At 40.8% G+C, this 17,548-nt stretch overlaps 2 protein-coding genes across 4 annotated transcripts in view; both read left to right on the top strand.

Annotated features, from left to right (window-relative positions):
- fstl1b (follistatin-like 1b) overlaps nt 1–17,548 on the top strand; it is a 587,712-nt gene that overhangs the window by 189,101 nt on the left and 381,063 nt on the right. The window lies entirely within an intron of this gene.
- The window catches only part of pou2f1b (POU class 2 homeobox 1b), a 166,851-nt gene that overhangs the window by 125,292 nt on the left and 24,011 nt on the right, over nt 1–17,548 (top strand). For all 3 annotated transcript variants that reach the window (XM_067993030.1, XM_067993029.1, XM_067993027.1), the window contains 3 exons: nt 1,107–1,248; nt 7,507–7,652; nt 14,608–14,787. In XM_067993030.1, the coding sequence (XP_067849131.1) occupies nt 1,107–1,248; nt 7,507–7,652; nt 14,608–14,787 (468 nt within the window). The remainder of the gene's footprint in view (nt 1–1,106; nt 1,249–7,506; nt 7,653–14,607; nt 14,788–17,548) is intronic.

Genomic DNA, 17,548 nt, shown 5'->3' with positions numbered 1-17,548 from the left:
TTTGCAGGGCTACGGGGAAAGGGCGGGGGAGAGGGACCAGCTGGATTGCTCTTGCATAGAGCTGGTGCGGTCTCGATGGGCCGAATGGCCTCCTTCCGTGCTTAACCTTTCTATGATTCTTTGATAGACTTGTATTTTAAAGTTACAAATCTCTGAGGTACGTTTGTATTGTACATATGTACTGCAAAACTAGAAATTTAATTGACAGTGATCTTTATGCTCTAGGTTTCCATAAACAGACAATTCAACTTTCAAATTGTATCCTTAAGTTAGGATTCTACTTGAATAGGAGTTGGAAACTGGAATACACTGTATTAATTAGCTATGTTGGATTAATGCACCAGAGTATGACAACATTTTATAGATGACAAAGTATTATATATTTAAAATAATATCTCAAACTTTCCATTCAGTTGCTACTGCTGTTCGATAGCATTGTAACTTTGATAGTCATAGCAGCTGGTTAGACTTTTCTAGGTATGAGCTTTCATTTTTATTTCTTTGTTTAGTTAATGAAGCAAAATGGAAGGAGAGACAAGGCAGCAGAAACATAAACAGAAAATTGCATTTTTTAAGCATATATTCTTTTAAAAGGGTGGATGTGATAAACTTGTTTAAAGCAGACTTCCTATTATCTGATTGTGGAGATATTTGGTAAGAGTTTCGAAGTTCATGACCCAAATTCTCCTATCCTCCAACTAAAGGAGGAAGTATATTGGTGGCTGCTGTAGTGGGGGAAGGCAAAAGAGTAATCACTTCATCTGATGCATTCCTGTTTTTGAAATTTGGCAACAAAATTGATTTCTTTTAAACTGTTTCTAATCTTGGCCATGCTTACAGGAGAGTGTAGGACAACAGTGAATGTCTTCATAGCTACATTTGTCCATCCTGCTCATTGTTCAGCCACTATATTGCGCATTCTAGGGAAATATTATAATTCAGTTGTGTGTTGCAGTCTCAAGAACTGACTAAATAATGGGCATCTGGTTGGATTTTGGTATTTGGTTTTACCTGGGATTCAATATGAGGTTGTGATGTTTACATTGTATATGAGATATAATGAAATATTAAAGAACTTTTCTTTCTTTCTCCATATCTCTTATCAGGGTGATGTAGGACTTGCCATGGGAAAACTCTATGGAAATGATTTCAGCCAAACTACAATCTCTCGTTTTGAAGCCTTGAACCTCAGCTTTAAGAACATGTGCAAGCTCAAGCCATTGCTTGAAAAGTGGTTGAATGATGCAGGTTTGAGAGTTTTCCTCCCCATTTTTATTTCTCCCTTTACTCCAATGCTGAGAACTTAGTAAATTGAACAATGCTCTTCAGTTGTTACTCAGTTTTGCACTTATTTCACATTCTTCATAAAGATGTAGTGATCTGAAATAGACTTTTTACAGCTCCGGGGAAGAAACTTGTACTTCATTCCACACCCTCCACGCACTCTAGGAGTATAGCCTAGTTTGACAGGTTCTAGGAACCATGTGCTAAACACGCACATGAAATGTCTTCTCAGCTTGGCACATGTGGCTGAGTTGAGGTAATGCAATGCGTCTTTCCACATTGACCCATGCAATACATTGCTTCCATCAAAACAAAGCAAGTGCTTTGTATTGAGTCAGCATGGGTCACCTAAACATAATACTGCAACTCGCTAAATTTGCTTGCGGTTCATGAAGCACACTGAAAAGGAGCTGTTGCATCTTGCTCCCAGTGTTATTTAGGTCATGATAGAAAAGCACAGTAAGCAAAGAATTTCAGTCATGACTAGTTGATTATTGCTGGACACTTATTCACACACGATGTCAAGGATTTAACTTAAGCTAATGCCAGGGTTTCACTGCTGTCGGTGCTGAGAGTTTGGCAGCAAAAGAATGTTGGCACAGACCAGCATAAAAACAGTCTATTATGAGTAGATTATGTATAATCCTTTCAAGGAGGCAACTATATGTCTAGTAACATAGGACTCCAATCAGGCAAGATTGCTTCAATGATGCTCTCTTATTACTGCAGTAATTCTGCTACCAGTTGTGATGGGGTACTTTTTGTTTTGACTACCTCTGAGGGAGTATAATCTTCAAAGTGTAAATATTCTCGAGGGCTATTGGGGGCCTCCTAAATCATAAGTCAAGAAAGCATCTCTACCTGAGTCTGGCTTTATTCTCCTAGCCGCCTTATGAAGGGGATGCACCTCAGCATACAGTAGCATAGTGGAATAAAAAGCTAGTATCATTAATGGTGGCCATGAAACTACTGGATTGTCGTAAAAACCCATCTGGTTCACTAATGTCCTTTTAGGGAAGGAAACCTGCCGTCCTTACCTGGTCTGGCCTATATATGACTCCAGACCCACAGCAATGTGGTTGATTCTTAACTGCCCTCTGAAATGGCCTAGCAAGCCATTCAGTTGTACAATCACGCTACAAAAAGACATGATCACCATGGGAGTACCTTCACCACACGGACTGCAGCGGTTCAAGGTGACGGCTCACCACCACCTTCTCGAGGGCAATTAGGGATGGGTAATAAATGCTGGCCTTGCCAGGGATGCCCACATCCCATGAATGAGTTTTTTTTTAAAAAGGGCATGCATAATGCAACAGTAGCTGCGTGGACATGATCTCAGTCTGTACCATTTTCACTGGGCACTCGTCCCTTTGAGGTATGCCCAGATTCTGTCTGGGAATGAGCATTCTAGCAAACATGTGAATTTGGCAGCCTTCCCCAGGCAATATAACTGGGAGCTACGGAGCACAATGCATAACCAATTTGACTTCATAAAGAAGACTCTCCGTGACAGTGGAATCAATAAGAGCCATAATTCTGTCTATAGTGGGGTTGATTAGATCTCTTCAGCCAGTAGAAACCCATATATCTAAATTAAAACATCCCTGTCTATGTACAGGCAATTGGGAATCGGACTCCCTTGAAAAGTGAGTGGAAAAAGATAGTGACAAATTGCATTGTTACACCAGAGCTGCAAATATACAGAGGAGTTTAACATGAGTCATCTAAACTGTTAATGTACTGACTTCAGTGTTCCTCAACCCTAGAGTGGAACTTTTCTTCCAGATCTTGTAGACCACATCAGGCAGCTTTCCCAGGGTTTCTTGTGGACTATGTCAGTATGGACTAGAGTCACAAAGGTCTGGGCGAATGTATGCAAAATATCAGCATCTAATTCTGAGTATAGAGGGTCCATCGAGTTTCAGTGGAACCCCTCTTGAACACATGGTTTCGGATACAATCGTTGCACTTCAGACCTTCTTTAAACATGGGAATTTGACAATGCAGGAGAGAAACCTTGAGGTTCCCTTCAGAGAGTCCAAGTGGATCGTGCATGTGGCTAACACATTTACTAACAAAAGAACTAACTGGGCTACACCACACTTGATCAGATAATTTTCAGTCAGCTGCTGTGCATGATCAAGGACCAAATGCAGCCTGCTGTGCAAGACCTGGACTTGGCAGCTTCCAATGTATTGCTTCATATATTGGCATGGGTGCATTGAGTGCCGGAGTGGGGAGGTGGACTCTTTAAAGGAATGTTGCTTTTCATAGCCACTCCTGTCAAAGTATCGGTATATAAACCACCCGTTGATGGGAAAGGTATTTTTTGGAGGGCAACTAAAGGAATTGCTGGTACTTTGACAGAAGTGGCTATGAAAAGCAACATTCCTTTAAAGAGTCCACCTCCCCACTCCAGCGACCGGCTACACAAAGCCCAGATCAGATGCAGCATTTCCACAGCATTATAAAGTCACTGTTTCTTTACTAGCATTGGTGGGTGGCAGAAAATATGTACATACCAATTAGGATAGAACCAGTTTCTACTCTAGTTATTTTCTAATTCTCAAAAAGTCGGGATTTCTTTCTATACCAGAACTAGATAAGAGTTCTAAGCCGTTTCCTAAAACAGGAGAAATTCAAAAAGGTTACACTATGACTGATTTCCAGACAGTGTGGCCTGGGTACTAAAAGGTGCATATTTCCTGATCAACAAATGAGAATATCACTGGAAGTGGTTTTACATTTGAAGCCAGACACCTTTTTTGAGTTGTGATGTGGAGATGCCGGTGATGGACTTGGGTGGACAAATGTAAGGAGTCTTACAACACCAGGTTATAGTCCAACAGCTTTATTTGAAATCATAAGCTTTCGGAGCTTTCCTCCTTCATCAGGTGAGTGTAGGATTCCATAAAGGCACAGCATATATAGTCAGAGAACAATGCCTGGTGATTACAGATAATCTTTCCAACTGCCCGTTATCACACCTCGGCAGAGATATAATCAAAGGAGTGGATGGTGTTCAGACAGAGAAACATTACATCCCAGACTACTGAATACACAAGCGGTCAGAACACAAAGTCGGAGAGAGACACCCGAAAGGCAGAGAAAGAGAGAGAATGACCAGTTGTATTAAAAACAGATAACTTTTTTTCACTGGTGGGGTTACATGTAGTGTGACATGTAACCCCACCAGCAAAAAAAAGTTATCTGTTTTTAATACAACTGGTCATTCTCTCTCTTTCTCTGCCTTTCGTCTCTCTCTCTCTCTCTCTCTCTCTTTGTGTTCTGACCGCTTGTGTATTCAGTAGTCTGGGATGTAATGTTGCTCTGTCTGGACACAATCCACTCCTTTGATTGCTGTGATTATCTCTCTGCCGAGGTGTGATAACGGGCAGTTGGAAAGATTATCTGTAATCACCAGGCATTGTTCTCTGACTATATATGCTGTGCCTTTATGAAATCCTACACTCACCTGACGAAGGAGGAAAGCTTGTGATTTCAAATAAAGCTGTTGGACTATAACCTGGTGTTGTAAGACTCCTTACCTTTTGAGTTGACAGCATGCTTATTGAAAGGTGGTGACTGCTAGATCAGAGTTTTTTGTTCCTGGTTGGAAGTTCCTGGGGCTAGGGAGAGCAGTATAAGAACATAAGAAAAGAAATAGGAGCAAGAGTAGGCCATTTGGCCCCTCGAGCCTGCTCCGCCATTCAGTAAAATTATGGCTGATCTTCCACCTCAACTCCACTTTCCCGCCTGATCCACATATCCCTTGATTTCCCTAGGGTCCAAAAATGTATCTGTCTCAGCCTTAAATATACTCAATGATTCAGCATCCACAGCCCTTTGGGGTAGAGAATTCCAAAGATTCACAACTCTGAGTGAAAACATTCCTCCTCATCTCAGTCTTAAATGGCCGACCCATTGTCCTGAGACTAGTTCCAGACTCTCCAGCCAGTGGAAACAACCTCTCACCACCTACCCTGTCAAGCCCCTTCAGAATCTTATATGTTTCAATGAAATAGTATTGTGGCAGATTGCCAGCAGTTGGGGGAGATGGAGTTATGGGCGAAACCTGGATCTGGCCCATAATACGCCTGCCTACAAATGACCGAGTGTATTAAGCTGTTATGTAAATATGGAAAATGGCATTGTCGCGTTTGGAATTGTTTGGCCATTTTTCATGCGAGGACGTCAACGGAGAATTAAATCAGGCAGGGTGTCAAACTAGCATTGCACTCGATCTTCAGTTTCTCGACGGGCATGTTAGATTAAAATTAACTCCTATTTGTAATTAAGATGCTAATGAACTAGCTTTGTTGTTTTCTCATAAACTATAAATAATAAGCAATTCATTAGATTGTCTTTCATCGATAAATATCTCACATCCATTGTTTTGGGGAATCACTGGTTCCGGGTACTTGGCAGGTGGTCTTGTGGACCTTTCTGTTCTGCTTGTGTTAGTGAGATAAAACACACAGACATGGGCAGTCGAGCAGAGATTTTTTGAAACAGGATGCTGTAAGGCAGTCCAGCAAAAGGCTGCAAAAAGCTTGAAGTGCAGGAGAGAATAGTCAGAAATTATGTTGCTTAAGTAAGATGACTAACTAATGAGGAAGCGTGGCATATAATTGATTTTATATTATTTGAAAAGTAAGTTGTACTGTTTCGAATTGAGTCCAATTATAACTGCCATTCTGTATGTTCACCTTGTTTGAAATAAAGAAGCTTATTGATTCGTATCAGGTCTTGTCTCACCAAGTTTTTGTTTGGGCCAACTTCAGAGTTAAATTTAATTAAAAATTTTGACCAAAACTTTATATTTGTCATAATTACACCTTGGTCTGTCCATCAAACTAAGATGAATTCATAAAGTATTTGTGTGAAGATTCCGCAGAGTGTTAATGAAAGGTAAACAATATTTTGTCTGGAATCCAAACACCATAGTGCTGTTAGTCCTTCTAGTTCACAATGCAATTTAATTCACACTTAAAACAAGGAAGTTTCATAGACATCCAAGAGTCAAATGGATGACACCATTTCTAATACAGAGTTATCTTAGCTATAGAAAAAAGACTTGCATTTATATAGCGCCGTTCACCACCTCAGGTCATTCCAAAGCACTTTACAGCCAATCAAGTACTTTTGAAGTGAAGTCGCTGTTGTAATGTAGGAAACGTGGCAGCCAATTTGCACACAGCAAGGTCCCGCACACAGCAAGGTCCCACAAACAGCAATGAGATAATGACCAGATAATCTGTTTTAGTGATGTTGTTTGAGGGATAGATATTGGCCAGAATCCCGGGGAGAACTCCCCAGCAATTCTTTGAATAGTGTCACGGGATCTTTTAGGTCCACCTGAGAGGGCAGACGAGACCTCCGTTTAACGTCTCCTCCGAAAGAAGGCACCTCCGACAGTGCAGCACTCCCTTAGTACTGCACTGTAGTGTAAGCCTAGATTATGTACTCAAGTCTCTGGAGTGGGACTTGAACCCACAACCTTCTGAATCAGAGGAAAGGGAAAATATCTTTAGATACACTGAAGTTACTATAAGAGGTAACAAGTTTATTTTTTTCGACATGAAGGGTCTTCTCGCTGTGGTGCCCAAGTCTGGATAGCTTCGTCTGTAACTGAAGCTAATAACTGCAATAGTCTCTTTTCTATGTAGATGGTGTTTAAAATTAAATTGTTTGTTTTTAAAAAAAAATTGTGTTGCTATGACTCCAGAATTGTAAGTGTAACATTGTTTCAGTGCACTGTACCACAACATGATAGGATATCTGTTTACATACACTATTCCTTACAATCTGGTTACATACGCTATTCCTTATAGTCAGTTCATATTATTATTATTATTATTAAATCGACCTGAAGCAAGAAGACATCATGCAGCCCCAGTTACCAATTCTGCGCAAAGTGGGTGTTCTTGCAATATGCCAAGACGGACTGGCATTTTTTTATTGGCCTGTAAGGATGCTGTACTTCAGTGGGATGCTCCAGCAATTCCCAGCATAACTCTAAATCTGGTGGACTTTTATTTTTACATTGATCAGTCTGGGACTGAAGTCTAGGAATATTAATTCTGTAAATCTAAATATTTAATAAGCATTATGTTTCCTGTAGTATTACACAAAAATTTTAATGAATTGATTCAGTAGGTTAAAATCATTATTTCTATTAATTTTTTCAATTTCTTTTGTTTTTGTTCCTTTGAACAGAAAATTTGTCAGTAGACTCTGCACTGTCAAATCCCAGCTCCCTGGCTTCTCCAGGTCTGGGAATCGAAGGGCTGAGCCGCAGGAGAAAGAAACGCACCAGCATAGAGACCAATGTTCGAGTGGCCTTAGAAAAGAGTTTCCTGGAGGTCAGTCACCAACAATGAGATGCATAGTGATTCAGAACCAACATTTTGCGTTCTAGATAATTCCTGAATTGGGGCTAATTTGACTTGTGTTGACCATGATGCAGCTGTCTGTTGTCTTAACTTCAAGTTGGTATATAAATAAGACTATCATGTTATTTCCTTAATTTGACAGCAAGGTCGCCCGGTTTAAAGTGAGGATGATGAGTGCAATCTTACAGAATATCATTAATCCCATGGTTGAACCATGGTTAATGGTGTGGCAATGCCCTATTTTTTAATATGCCATTCCTTGCTGATTTTACTAATCTTGATATAGAGAAAAATGGACTATTGGGCTTAAGTCTGTGGACCTAGGATTATAATAAACCAATGAGACACAAAGCCAACAGCAGTCTGCATCCAGGCATTTTTTATGACCAAATGAGTAACTCAGTATGAACCAAGCTATAAGAACACTTCAAATCCTTTAGCTCCATTTATGCATTTGAGTCATTGAAATGAGCACTTCCTCTCCTGTTGTGGAGAAGAAGTTGTGTCACTCCTTTTATTAGCTTTATTCAGGCTTGCTTATTGGAGGTAATATTTATAAACTAATAAAACTGGAGGTTTCTGTTCCAGGAACTGATCTCCCTCATCTTCATGGACACAAAAATTCACCAAAAAAGAGCCAATACCAATGATGTGTGAATACAGATGACAGCAGAATTAATGGCATTTATTCATTAGCTTTTACCAGTTGTTCCATTGTTTATTTTGATCAGCCACTCTTTTTCAGTCAGGTGCCTGGTATGCGCAGAAACCCAAAGCCACATTTAGAGTCTCCAAAAACAAACTACCGAGATGCATATAAGTAGAATTTCTGTTCACCTAATACAGCGTGAATGCTCTCCCTGTAGGAGCTTACCCTGTTTATCTAAGTGCAGAGAACTTGTGCAGGTTGACCTGAGCCAAGACTTGGGGTCCTTCAAGAGTATATAAGGTGCACAAGGCTGGTACCGCATAGAATAGATTTACTAAGATGCTCCCCGGTCTGAGGAAATACAAATATGAAGAAATACGTGAAAAACTTTGGCAGTTTTCATTAGAATAGGAGATTATGGGGTGATAGAGAAGTTTAAAATTATGGGGTGATAGAGAAGTTTAAAATTATGGGGTGATAGAGAAGTTTAAAATTATGGGGTGATAGAGAAGTTTAAAATTGTGAAGGGATAGGACAGAGTAGATAGAAACAGACTGTTGCCAATGATTGAGGGAACAAGGGAACACAGATATGATTAAATATAAGAGATTTAAGATAGGAGATATGTTTTTACACAGAAGGTTGTGAGGCTCTGGAATGTACTACCAGAGTTAGTGATTGAAGCAGAGACCATGTCAACATTTAAGAATGGGTTAGATTGGTGTTTGAAGCAAAGCTTGATAAAGGGAAAAGGGTGGGCACATGGGATTAGGACTACTTATGTGGAAGATAAACCCCAACACAGACTGGTTGTGCCGAATGGCCTGTTTCCATGTTATAATTTCTATGTAAGACTGTTGCCAGAGGGATTTGTACCACATTTAAGATTTCCAGGTCTGAGAAATTCCAGTCACCTATAAGGAGCAAAAGACAGGCAGAAAATTGTGCCTATCATTTTTAAGATCATTTGCTAATCAGCACCACGCAGCTTCTGAAGAACCTATACTGTCGACAAACCCTGGACCCATTGAAGAATTAGCTGATCACACGCCAATTTCTGTTGTACATTGACCGTCAAACTATTTGGTAACCATGGAACCATAGTCAGTGGTCACTGACCATTCTATGCATTCCCTGATGAGCTAATGTGAATTCTGTTTCTGGGAAAAGCAAAGCCAAAACTTTATTCCAGATGAAAAGAGAGGCGAAAGATGCTAGCCATGGAGCAAGGAGTGAGAGCAATTGGATCAGCAAGGCAAGTTGAGGATGTTGGCTCTTATGGTGCCTAGTTATATGCTCTTACTACCTGCACTCCTACCTAATGGCCTTAAGTGCATTGAACACACAAGCTTTCATTTCCTCTCCAACCCTAACTAGGTGTGAGCTTCTTCAGGTTTCATTGATAGACAATGACAGTAAATGATGAATTTCATGCTTTGCATTTGAACATGTCAAATTAAGTCCATCATCTTTTAACATGATTCCTCTTTGAGAAGAACCAGCCGTTGCTATCCAATCCAGTCATCTGCCAAAATCTTTTTGTCCAGAAACCATGGATTTCAGCAGCATGCTTGTCTGAAAGCTTTCTGTTACTTGCAAGCTAATGCAGCCACTGATGGGCCAATCTCTACCTAGCAGTTAACCTATTTTCCGAAAGATGCATTGGTTAGGAAGTCTGCCTCTGACCAGAATAAAGTTGGTCTTTGGGGACCATGCCGTTTTAGTAAACAGTGGGTTTACCCACCATGTCTTAACTTTCAATTCCTCTTCTTTCCCCCACTCTCGGGCACAAACATTGACTTGCTACATACTTGATTCCATATAAGAAGTATACTTGAGCTCTTAACCCAATTATTACCGATTCACAGTCAGCACAAACCCATGTACAGGCATACCTCTGTGGGGTTGTGCACATTTCCATCACTCTTTAAGATGAGTAGAGGGGATGGGTAAAATCATCCAAGGGATATTTGGGAAATAAGAACCTACTGGCTAGAGTTGGGGTGAGTGCCCAGAGCATAACCTGCTCCTTGCAGGCCCGGATGAAATGTATCCCAGGCTGTTAAGAGAAGCAAGGGAGGAAATAGCGGAGGCTCTGCCCATCATTTTGCAATCCTCTCTGGCTGCAGGCGTGGTGCCAGAGGACTGGGGAACTGCTAATGTTGTACCCGTTGTTTAAAAAGGGAGAAAGGGATAGACCAAGTAATTACAGGCCAGTCAGCCTAACCTTGGAGGTGGGCAAATTTTTGGAAACAATTCTGAGGGACAGTATTAATCGTCGTTTAGAAAGGCATGGATCAATCAAGGATAGTCAGCATGGATTTGTTAAGGGAAGGTCATGTCTGACTAACTTGATTGAATTTTTTGAGGAGGTAACAAGGAGGGGCGATGAGGGTAGCATGTTTGATGTAGTCTATATGGATTTTAGCAAGGCTTTTGACAAGGTCCCACATGGCAGACTGGTCAGGAAAGTAAAAGCCCATGGGGTCCAAGGGAAAGTGGTAAGTTGGATCCAAAATTGGCTCACTGGCAGGAAGCAAAGGGTAATGGTCGACAGGTGTTTTTGTGAATGGAAGCCTGTTTCCAGTGGGATTCTGCAGGGCTCAGTACTAGCTTTTTGTGGTATATATCAATGATTTTGATTTAAATGTAGGGGGCATGATTAAGAAGTTTGCAGATGATACAAAAATTGGCCATGTGGTTGATAGTGAGGGAGAAAGCTGTAGACTGTAGGAAGATATCAGTGGACTGGTCAGGTGGGCAGAAAAGTGACAAATGGAATTCAATCCAGAGAAGTGTGAGGTAATGCATTTGTGAAGGGCAAAGAAGGCAAGGGAATACACAATAAATGGTAGGATACTGAGAAGTGTAGAGGAACAGAGAGACCTTGGAGTGTATGTCCACAGGTCCCTGAAGGTAGCAGGACAGGTAAAAGGTGGTTAAGAAGGCATACAGAATACTTTCCTTTATTAGCCGAGACACTGAATATAAGAGCAGTGAGGTTATGCTAGAAGTGTATAAAACACTAGTTAGGCCACAGCTTGAGTACTGCATACAGTTCTAGTCATCACATTACAGGAAAGATGTGATTGCACTAGAGAGGGTACAGAGGAGATCTACGAGGATGTTGCCAGGACTGGAGAATTTTAGCTATGAGGAAAGATTGGATAGGCTGGGATTGTTTTCTTTGGAACAGAGGAGGGTGAGGGGAGATTCAATTGAGATGTGTAAAATTATGAGGGGCCTAGATGGAGTGGATAGGAAGGACCTATTTCCCTTAGAGAGCTCAATAACCAGGGGCATAGATTTAAAGTAACTGGTAGAAGGATTAGAGGGGAGCTAAGGAAGAGGGGAGTAGGGGTCTGGAACTCACTGCCTGGATGGGTGGTAGAGGCAGAAACTCTCATTGCATTTTAAAGGTGCTTGGATGTGCACTTGAAATGCCGTAACCTACAAGGGACCAAGAGCTGGAAAGTGGGATTAGGCTGGATGGCTCTTTTTCGGCTAGCACAGATACGATGGGCTGAATGGTCTCCTGTGCCGTAAATTTCTATGATTCCATGATTACTGCAACTCGGGTGAGCTCCACTTGCTGAAAGGCGGCACTTCCGTTTGCTCAGTCTTGTTTATTGCATATCGACATTATGCAGTTGGGGGTGTAAAATATAGACGCAGCTATAACTGCAAACATAAGACTCACATAGCACTGTGCATGTTGCTTGAGACTGGGTTACCAAAGGAAAACCACTTGATTCAAGGTAAGCACCAAGGGTACGGTTCAAACCAGGTTTTTGGAGTATACTATACTTGTGACTCAGATGAGTAGCAGCTGATAGAAAGCAACATTCCTGTGTGCTAAGAGCCACCTCTGCCACACACAACACAACTGGCCACAGTAGTGGGTATTGTGCAATTGTAAGCTTAACATGAAAGTGAAATCGTGTTTGACAAACCTACTGGAGTTTTTTGAGGATGTAACTGGTAGAATAGATAAGGGAGAACCAGTGGATGTGGTGTATTTGGATTTTCAGAAGGCCTTTGATAAAGACCCACATAAGAGGTTTATGTGCAAAATTAAAGCATATGGGATTGGGGGTAATATACTGGCATGGATTGAAAATTGGTTAACAGACAGGAAACAGCGAGTAGGAATAAATGGGTCTTTTTCAGAGTGGCAGGAGGTGACTCGTGGGGTACCGCAGGGACCAGTGCTTGGGCCCCAGTTATTCATAATATATATCAACGATTTGAATGAGGGCACCAAATATAATATTTCCAAGTTTGCTGACAATACAAAACTAGGCAGGATTGTGAGTTGTGAAGAAAATGCCAAGAAGCTGCAAAGAGACTGCAAGAGTGAGTGCGTGGGCAAATACATGGCAGATGCAGTATAACATGGATAAATGTGAAGTTATCCACTTTGGAAGGAAAAACAGAAAGGCAGAGTACTATTTGAGTGGTGATAGATTGGGAAATGTTGATGTACAAAGGGACCTGGGTGTCCTTGTACACCAGTCACTGAAAGCAAACATGCAGGTGCAGCAAGCAGCTAGGAAGGCAAATGGTATGTTTGGCCTTCATTGCAAGAGGATTTGAGTACTGGAGCAAGGATGTCTTACTGCAGTTATACAGGGCCTTGGTGAGACCACACCTGGAGTATTGTGTGCAGTTTTGGTTTCCTTACCTAAGAAAGGATATACTTGCTATAGAGGGAGTGCAGCAAAGGTTCACCAGATTGATTCCTGGGATGGCAGTACTGTCGTATGAGGAGAGATTGGGTCGACTAGGCCTGTATTCACTCGAGTTTAGAAGAATGAGAGGGGATCTCCTTGAAACGTATGAAATTCTGACACGGCTAGCCAGATGCAGGAAGGATGTTTCCCCTGGCTGGGGGGGGGGGGGGTCTAGAACGAGGGGTCACAGTCTCAGGATACGTGGTAGGACATTTAGAACTGAGATGAGAAATTTCTTCACTCAAGGTGGTGAACCTGTGGAATTCTCTACCACAGAAGACTGGAAGCCAAGTCACTGAATATATTTAAGAAGAAGCTAGATAGATTTCTGGACACAAAAGGCATCAAGGGGTATGGGGAGAGAGCGGGAATATGGTATTGAGATAGAGGATCAGCCATGATCATATTGAATGGCAGAACAGGCTCGAAGGGCCGAATGGCCTACTCCTGCTCCTATTTTCTATGTTTCAATGTTAAGATGCACCATTACATAAAATTATATATCATCTTAGATTTTTTTTGGTATTGGTATTTAGGTATTGATTTCTGAAATATTATCAGAAAATGTTGATATGCTTTCTATGTTTCAAAACGAGGTGGAAGACACTAATGTCTGCGTTGCGTAGGATTAGCCATTGCGCATTACGTTGGACTTTAATTTTTGCATTGTTCTTGCCGCCTGAAAAACTTCAGAACTGTGGACTCTGAGAGAAAATATTAATGAATCAGTAGTAATTGCTTTTTCATGCAATCTGTACTAACTTTTTGTAAACTTTTGTACCACTGTTCGAGTGATATGAGAAAGGAGACTGATCACTTAAGGGATAGGCTCCTTTGACTATTTTGTGGAAATCAACCTTCATAAATGGGTTTACAATTTTATTATAAAGAGTGCATGGAGGAAATTTTTCCCCATAGTGTTGAAGTCAAAATGTCTATTGACCTAAACATTTTTTTCCCCTGCGATCTCCCCGTAGATCAGCAGTAATCCAATAAATTGCATTATTTGGTTTATCCATTCCTGCTTGTAAGAGTATTGTTTCATTGCATTTTTATTTCTATATGGCCTGATAGCATAGTCTGTTTTGTCATGTTAGTCTTTAAAAATATATATATATATATATTTAATGTGTGTGTATAAAGCAGATACATCAGACACTAGACGTCATGCTTTTTAAAAAAAAACAAAGACAGACTGGCATTGAGCTGGAAACTGAAATTTAGAACCTGAAATTTAGAACCCTTTTACTGATGTCATATTGACCTGAACGTTTTACAAGCAGCTTCAATCACTTCGATTTGCACAGAAAGTACGAGAGCAGTGGTCTTAAAGGGACAGGCCACATTAGCGGCAATATCACAGCTGTGCTCCAGATGACAGTATACGAATGAACAATGCCATGGGAGATCCATTAGTATATTTAGTTTGTTATAATTGTAAAAACATAGTAACAAGCAAATATTGACAGTCTTTATGTGCTAGCATATGGTAAAAAGACCTTTATTCAACTTTTGTAAAAAAAAAATTATTTCATTCTTGCAGAACCAAAAGCCTACCTCGGAGGAGATCATGATGATTGCCGATCAGCTGCAGATGGAGAAGGAGGTGATCCGCGTCTGGTTCTGTAACAGACGCCAGAAGGAGAAGCGGATTAATCCACCCAGTAGTAACAGCGGCACTACCACTTCTACCAAAACAATTTTTCACACCCCCACCTCCATGGTAAGAGAACATATGTACATTCTAATCTAATTAAGTTCTCAGCAAAGTACCAATTCTATATATATTCCTGTTCACAAGACTTAATTAGCAAAAGTGCTTTCTGCAGCTTAGCTGTAAGTAATTTCTACAAATACTGTGATGTGCAAAAAATTGAATTTTGGCACAATAACACAAACTTTGTAAATCGTGTTACTCGCTTTAGCTGTTCTGGGTAATCTAGTTTAGTTTGATGCATATAGGGGAAAAAAACAATGTAATGGATACAGAACAAAACTTGCATACAGGGATTTGAGTTATTCACATAGATTATACAATAGATTTTAATGCTGACAGATTGTGGATAGAATTCTGATTAGATGGTTTGGTGCCAAAGATAGTTTTAGATCAGTGTTGTCTAATATGCTGGCCACTAGCCACATGTGACTAATTGGGAATCCAGATGTGGCTAATTACATTTCTGATTAGTAAATGAAAAGTGACCATTAGACACCATCATTGGGCATGAGATCTCAGTACTCATATTTACATTATGTATGTCTACTTAATTGTTTTATGTATTTGTTGGAAAATGGTAAGACGAAATGTTGAGTGTGAGAGTATTTTTTGATCATGGTGAATACTTTACTTCCTTGGGTACTGAATGGTGATAGATGTTTAAGCAAATATACACATGAAGTACGTTCCTTTTTTTAATATTCATTCTTGGGATGTAAGTGTCACTGGCAAGTCTGGCATTTATTGCCCATCCCTGGTTGCCCTGAGAAGGTAGTGGTGGTAGACTTGTATATTGTGAGTGTACATAAGGTGTTTTTAACTAAAATTAGTGGATGTAGCTAAAATGGTGTTGCTGTAGCCACGTGTGGCTGGTCAGAAATTTCTATTGGACAACACTGCTTTAGATGACACAGTTTAAACCATTCTCCTATACATATGTAGTTTGTGAATACAAACTATTGTCATTCTATCTAGAGTGCCTTGTGTAATCACAAACAACAATTAAATTCAGGGACAGTAGCTTAACACCCTAGCTGACTATTTTTCCAGGCCAAGTTTGAGACTCCTTTAGGGATCATGATTTTGAATATCCAGAGCCTCCCATGTTCCTGTGTAACCCTACAAATTCATACCTTTGTGATTCAGCTATTGAATCTACTGTTATTTGTATAGCAGACTTTCCAAGTGTGCAGTTCAACTAAGTTTGCTGCTACAGTGGTCTCTATTCTAGCCAGCCAAGTTGAACCACCCTGCTTCAAGCACCCAAGTGAGGTGTGGTGGTGGGGGGGTGGGGTGGTGGTGAGAAAATAGGACCATTGCTATCTTCTGTAACTAATTTTTGGGACGTCCATCAGAGAAATGATGACCAAGAATTGAGTCCAGAGCCAAACTGGAAATGACAGCTTTCTGGTTAGTCCGTAACAGTTTCAAAAGATGGTGCAGGTCATCTGGAACAAATATGACCAAAGAGTATAAAGCTTATGAGCTGCATCAACACCTGGGAAGAAGGTGAGATTACCTTCTTAGGTGCAGGTCAACTGAAATAAATATGACCAGAGTACAAAGTGGTATCCAAGTTTGCTGATGATACAAAGCTAGGTGCGAAAGTCAGCTGTGAGGAGGACACAAAGAGTCTGCAAAGGGATATAGACAGGTTAGGTGAGTGGGCAAGAAGGTGGCAGATGAAGTATAATGTGGGAAAATAGGAAGAATAGAAAAACAGAATATGTTCACTGAGGGTTGTGAATCTTTGGAATTCTCTACCCCAGAGGCCTGTGGATGCTGAGCCATTGAATATGTTCAAGGCTGAGATAAATAGATTTTTAGACTCTAGGGGAATCAAGGGATATGGGGATCCGGTGGGAAATTGAATTGAGGTCGAAGATCAGCCATGATTTTATTGAATGGCGGAGCAGGCTCAAGGGGCCATACGTCCTACTCCTGCTCCTATTTCTTATGTTCTTACGTGATGAGATACATCACCACCTAGAAGATGACACTGTCATCCTCCTTCCAACCATGCACCAAGAAGGTTTGGGAAGAGAATTCCAGAGTGCAAGGTGTGGTGGCTGAAGGCTCTTGCCATTAGTGGACTGGAAGAAAAAGGGAATAAGCAAGAGACCAGAGTTGAGGTAGATAAAGCTTTACCAGAGAATGCTTCCCGAGAGGTGTGAAACTCATGGGTAGAAGAAATGGATTTGGCTTAAACATGCCTGTATCCAAACGAGATATGATATTGGCCATGAATACATTCACTGATCCTACGTGCTGATATAGGGGCCAGTGAAATCATAGAATCATAGAAGTTACAACATGGAAACAGGCCCTTCGGCCCAACATGTCCATGTCGCCCAGTTTATACCACTAAGCTAGTCCCAATTGCCTGCACTTGGCCCATATCCCTCTATACCCATCTTACCCATGTAACTGTCCAAATGCTTTTTAAAAGACAAAATTGTACCCGCCTCTACTACTGCCTCTGGCAGCTCGTTCCAGACACTCACCACCCTTTGAGTGAAAAAATTGCCCCTCTGGACCCTTTTGTATCTCTCCCCTCTCAGCTTAAATCTATGTCCCCTCGTTATAGACACCCCTACCTTTGGGAAAAGATTTTGACTATCTACCTTATCTATGCCCCTCATTATTTTATAGACTTCTTTAAGATCACCCCTTAACCTCCTACTCTCCAGGGAAAAAAGTCCCAGTCTATCTAACCCCTCCCTATAAATCAAACCATCAAGTCCTGGTAGCATCCGAGTAAATCTTT

This window comes from Heptranchias perlo, chromosome 11 (assembly GCF_035084215.1).
Source record: "Heptranchias perlo isolate sHepPer1 chromosome 11, sHepPer1.hap1, whole genome shotgun sequence".
In the NCBI taxonomy this organism is placed as follows: domain Eukaryota; kingdom Metazoa; phylum Chordata; class Chondrichthyes; order Hexanchiformes; family Hexanchidae; genus Heptranchias; species Heptranchias perlo.
Note: the sequence above shows the minus strand (reverse complement) of the source record. Positions and strands in the feature narration are given on the sequence as shown.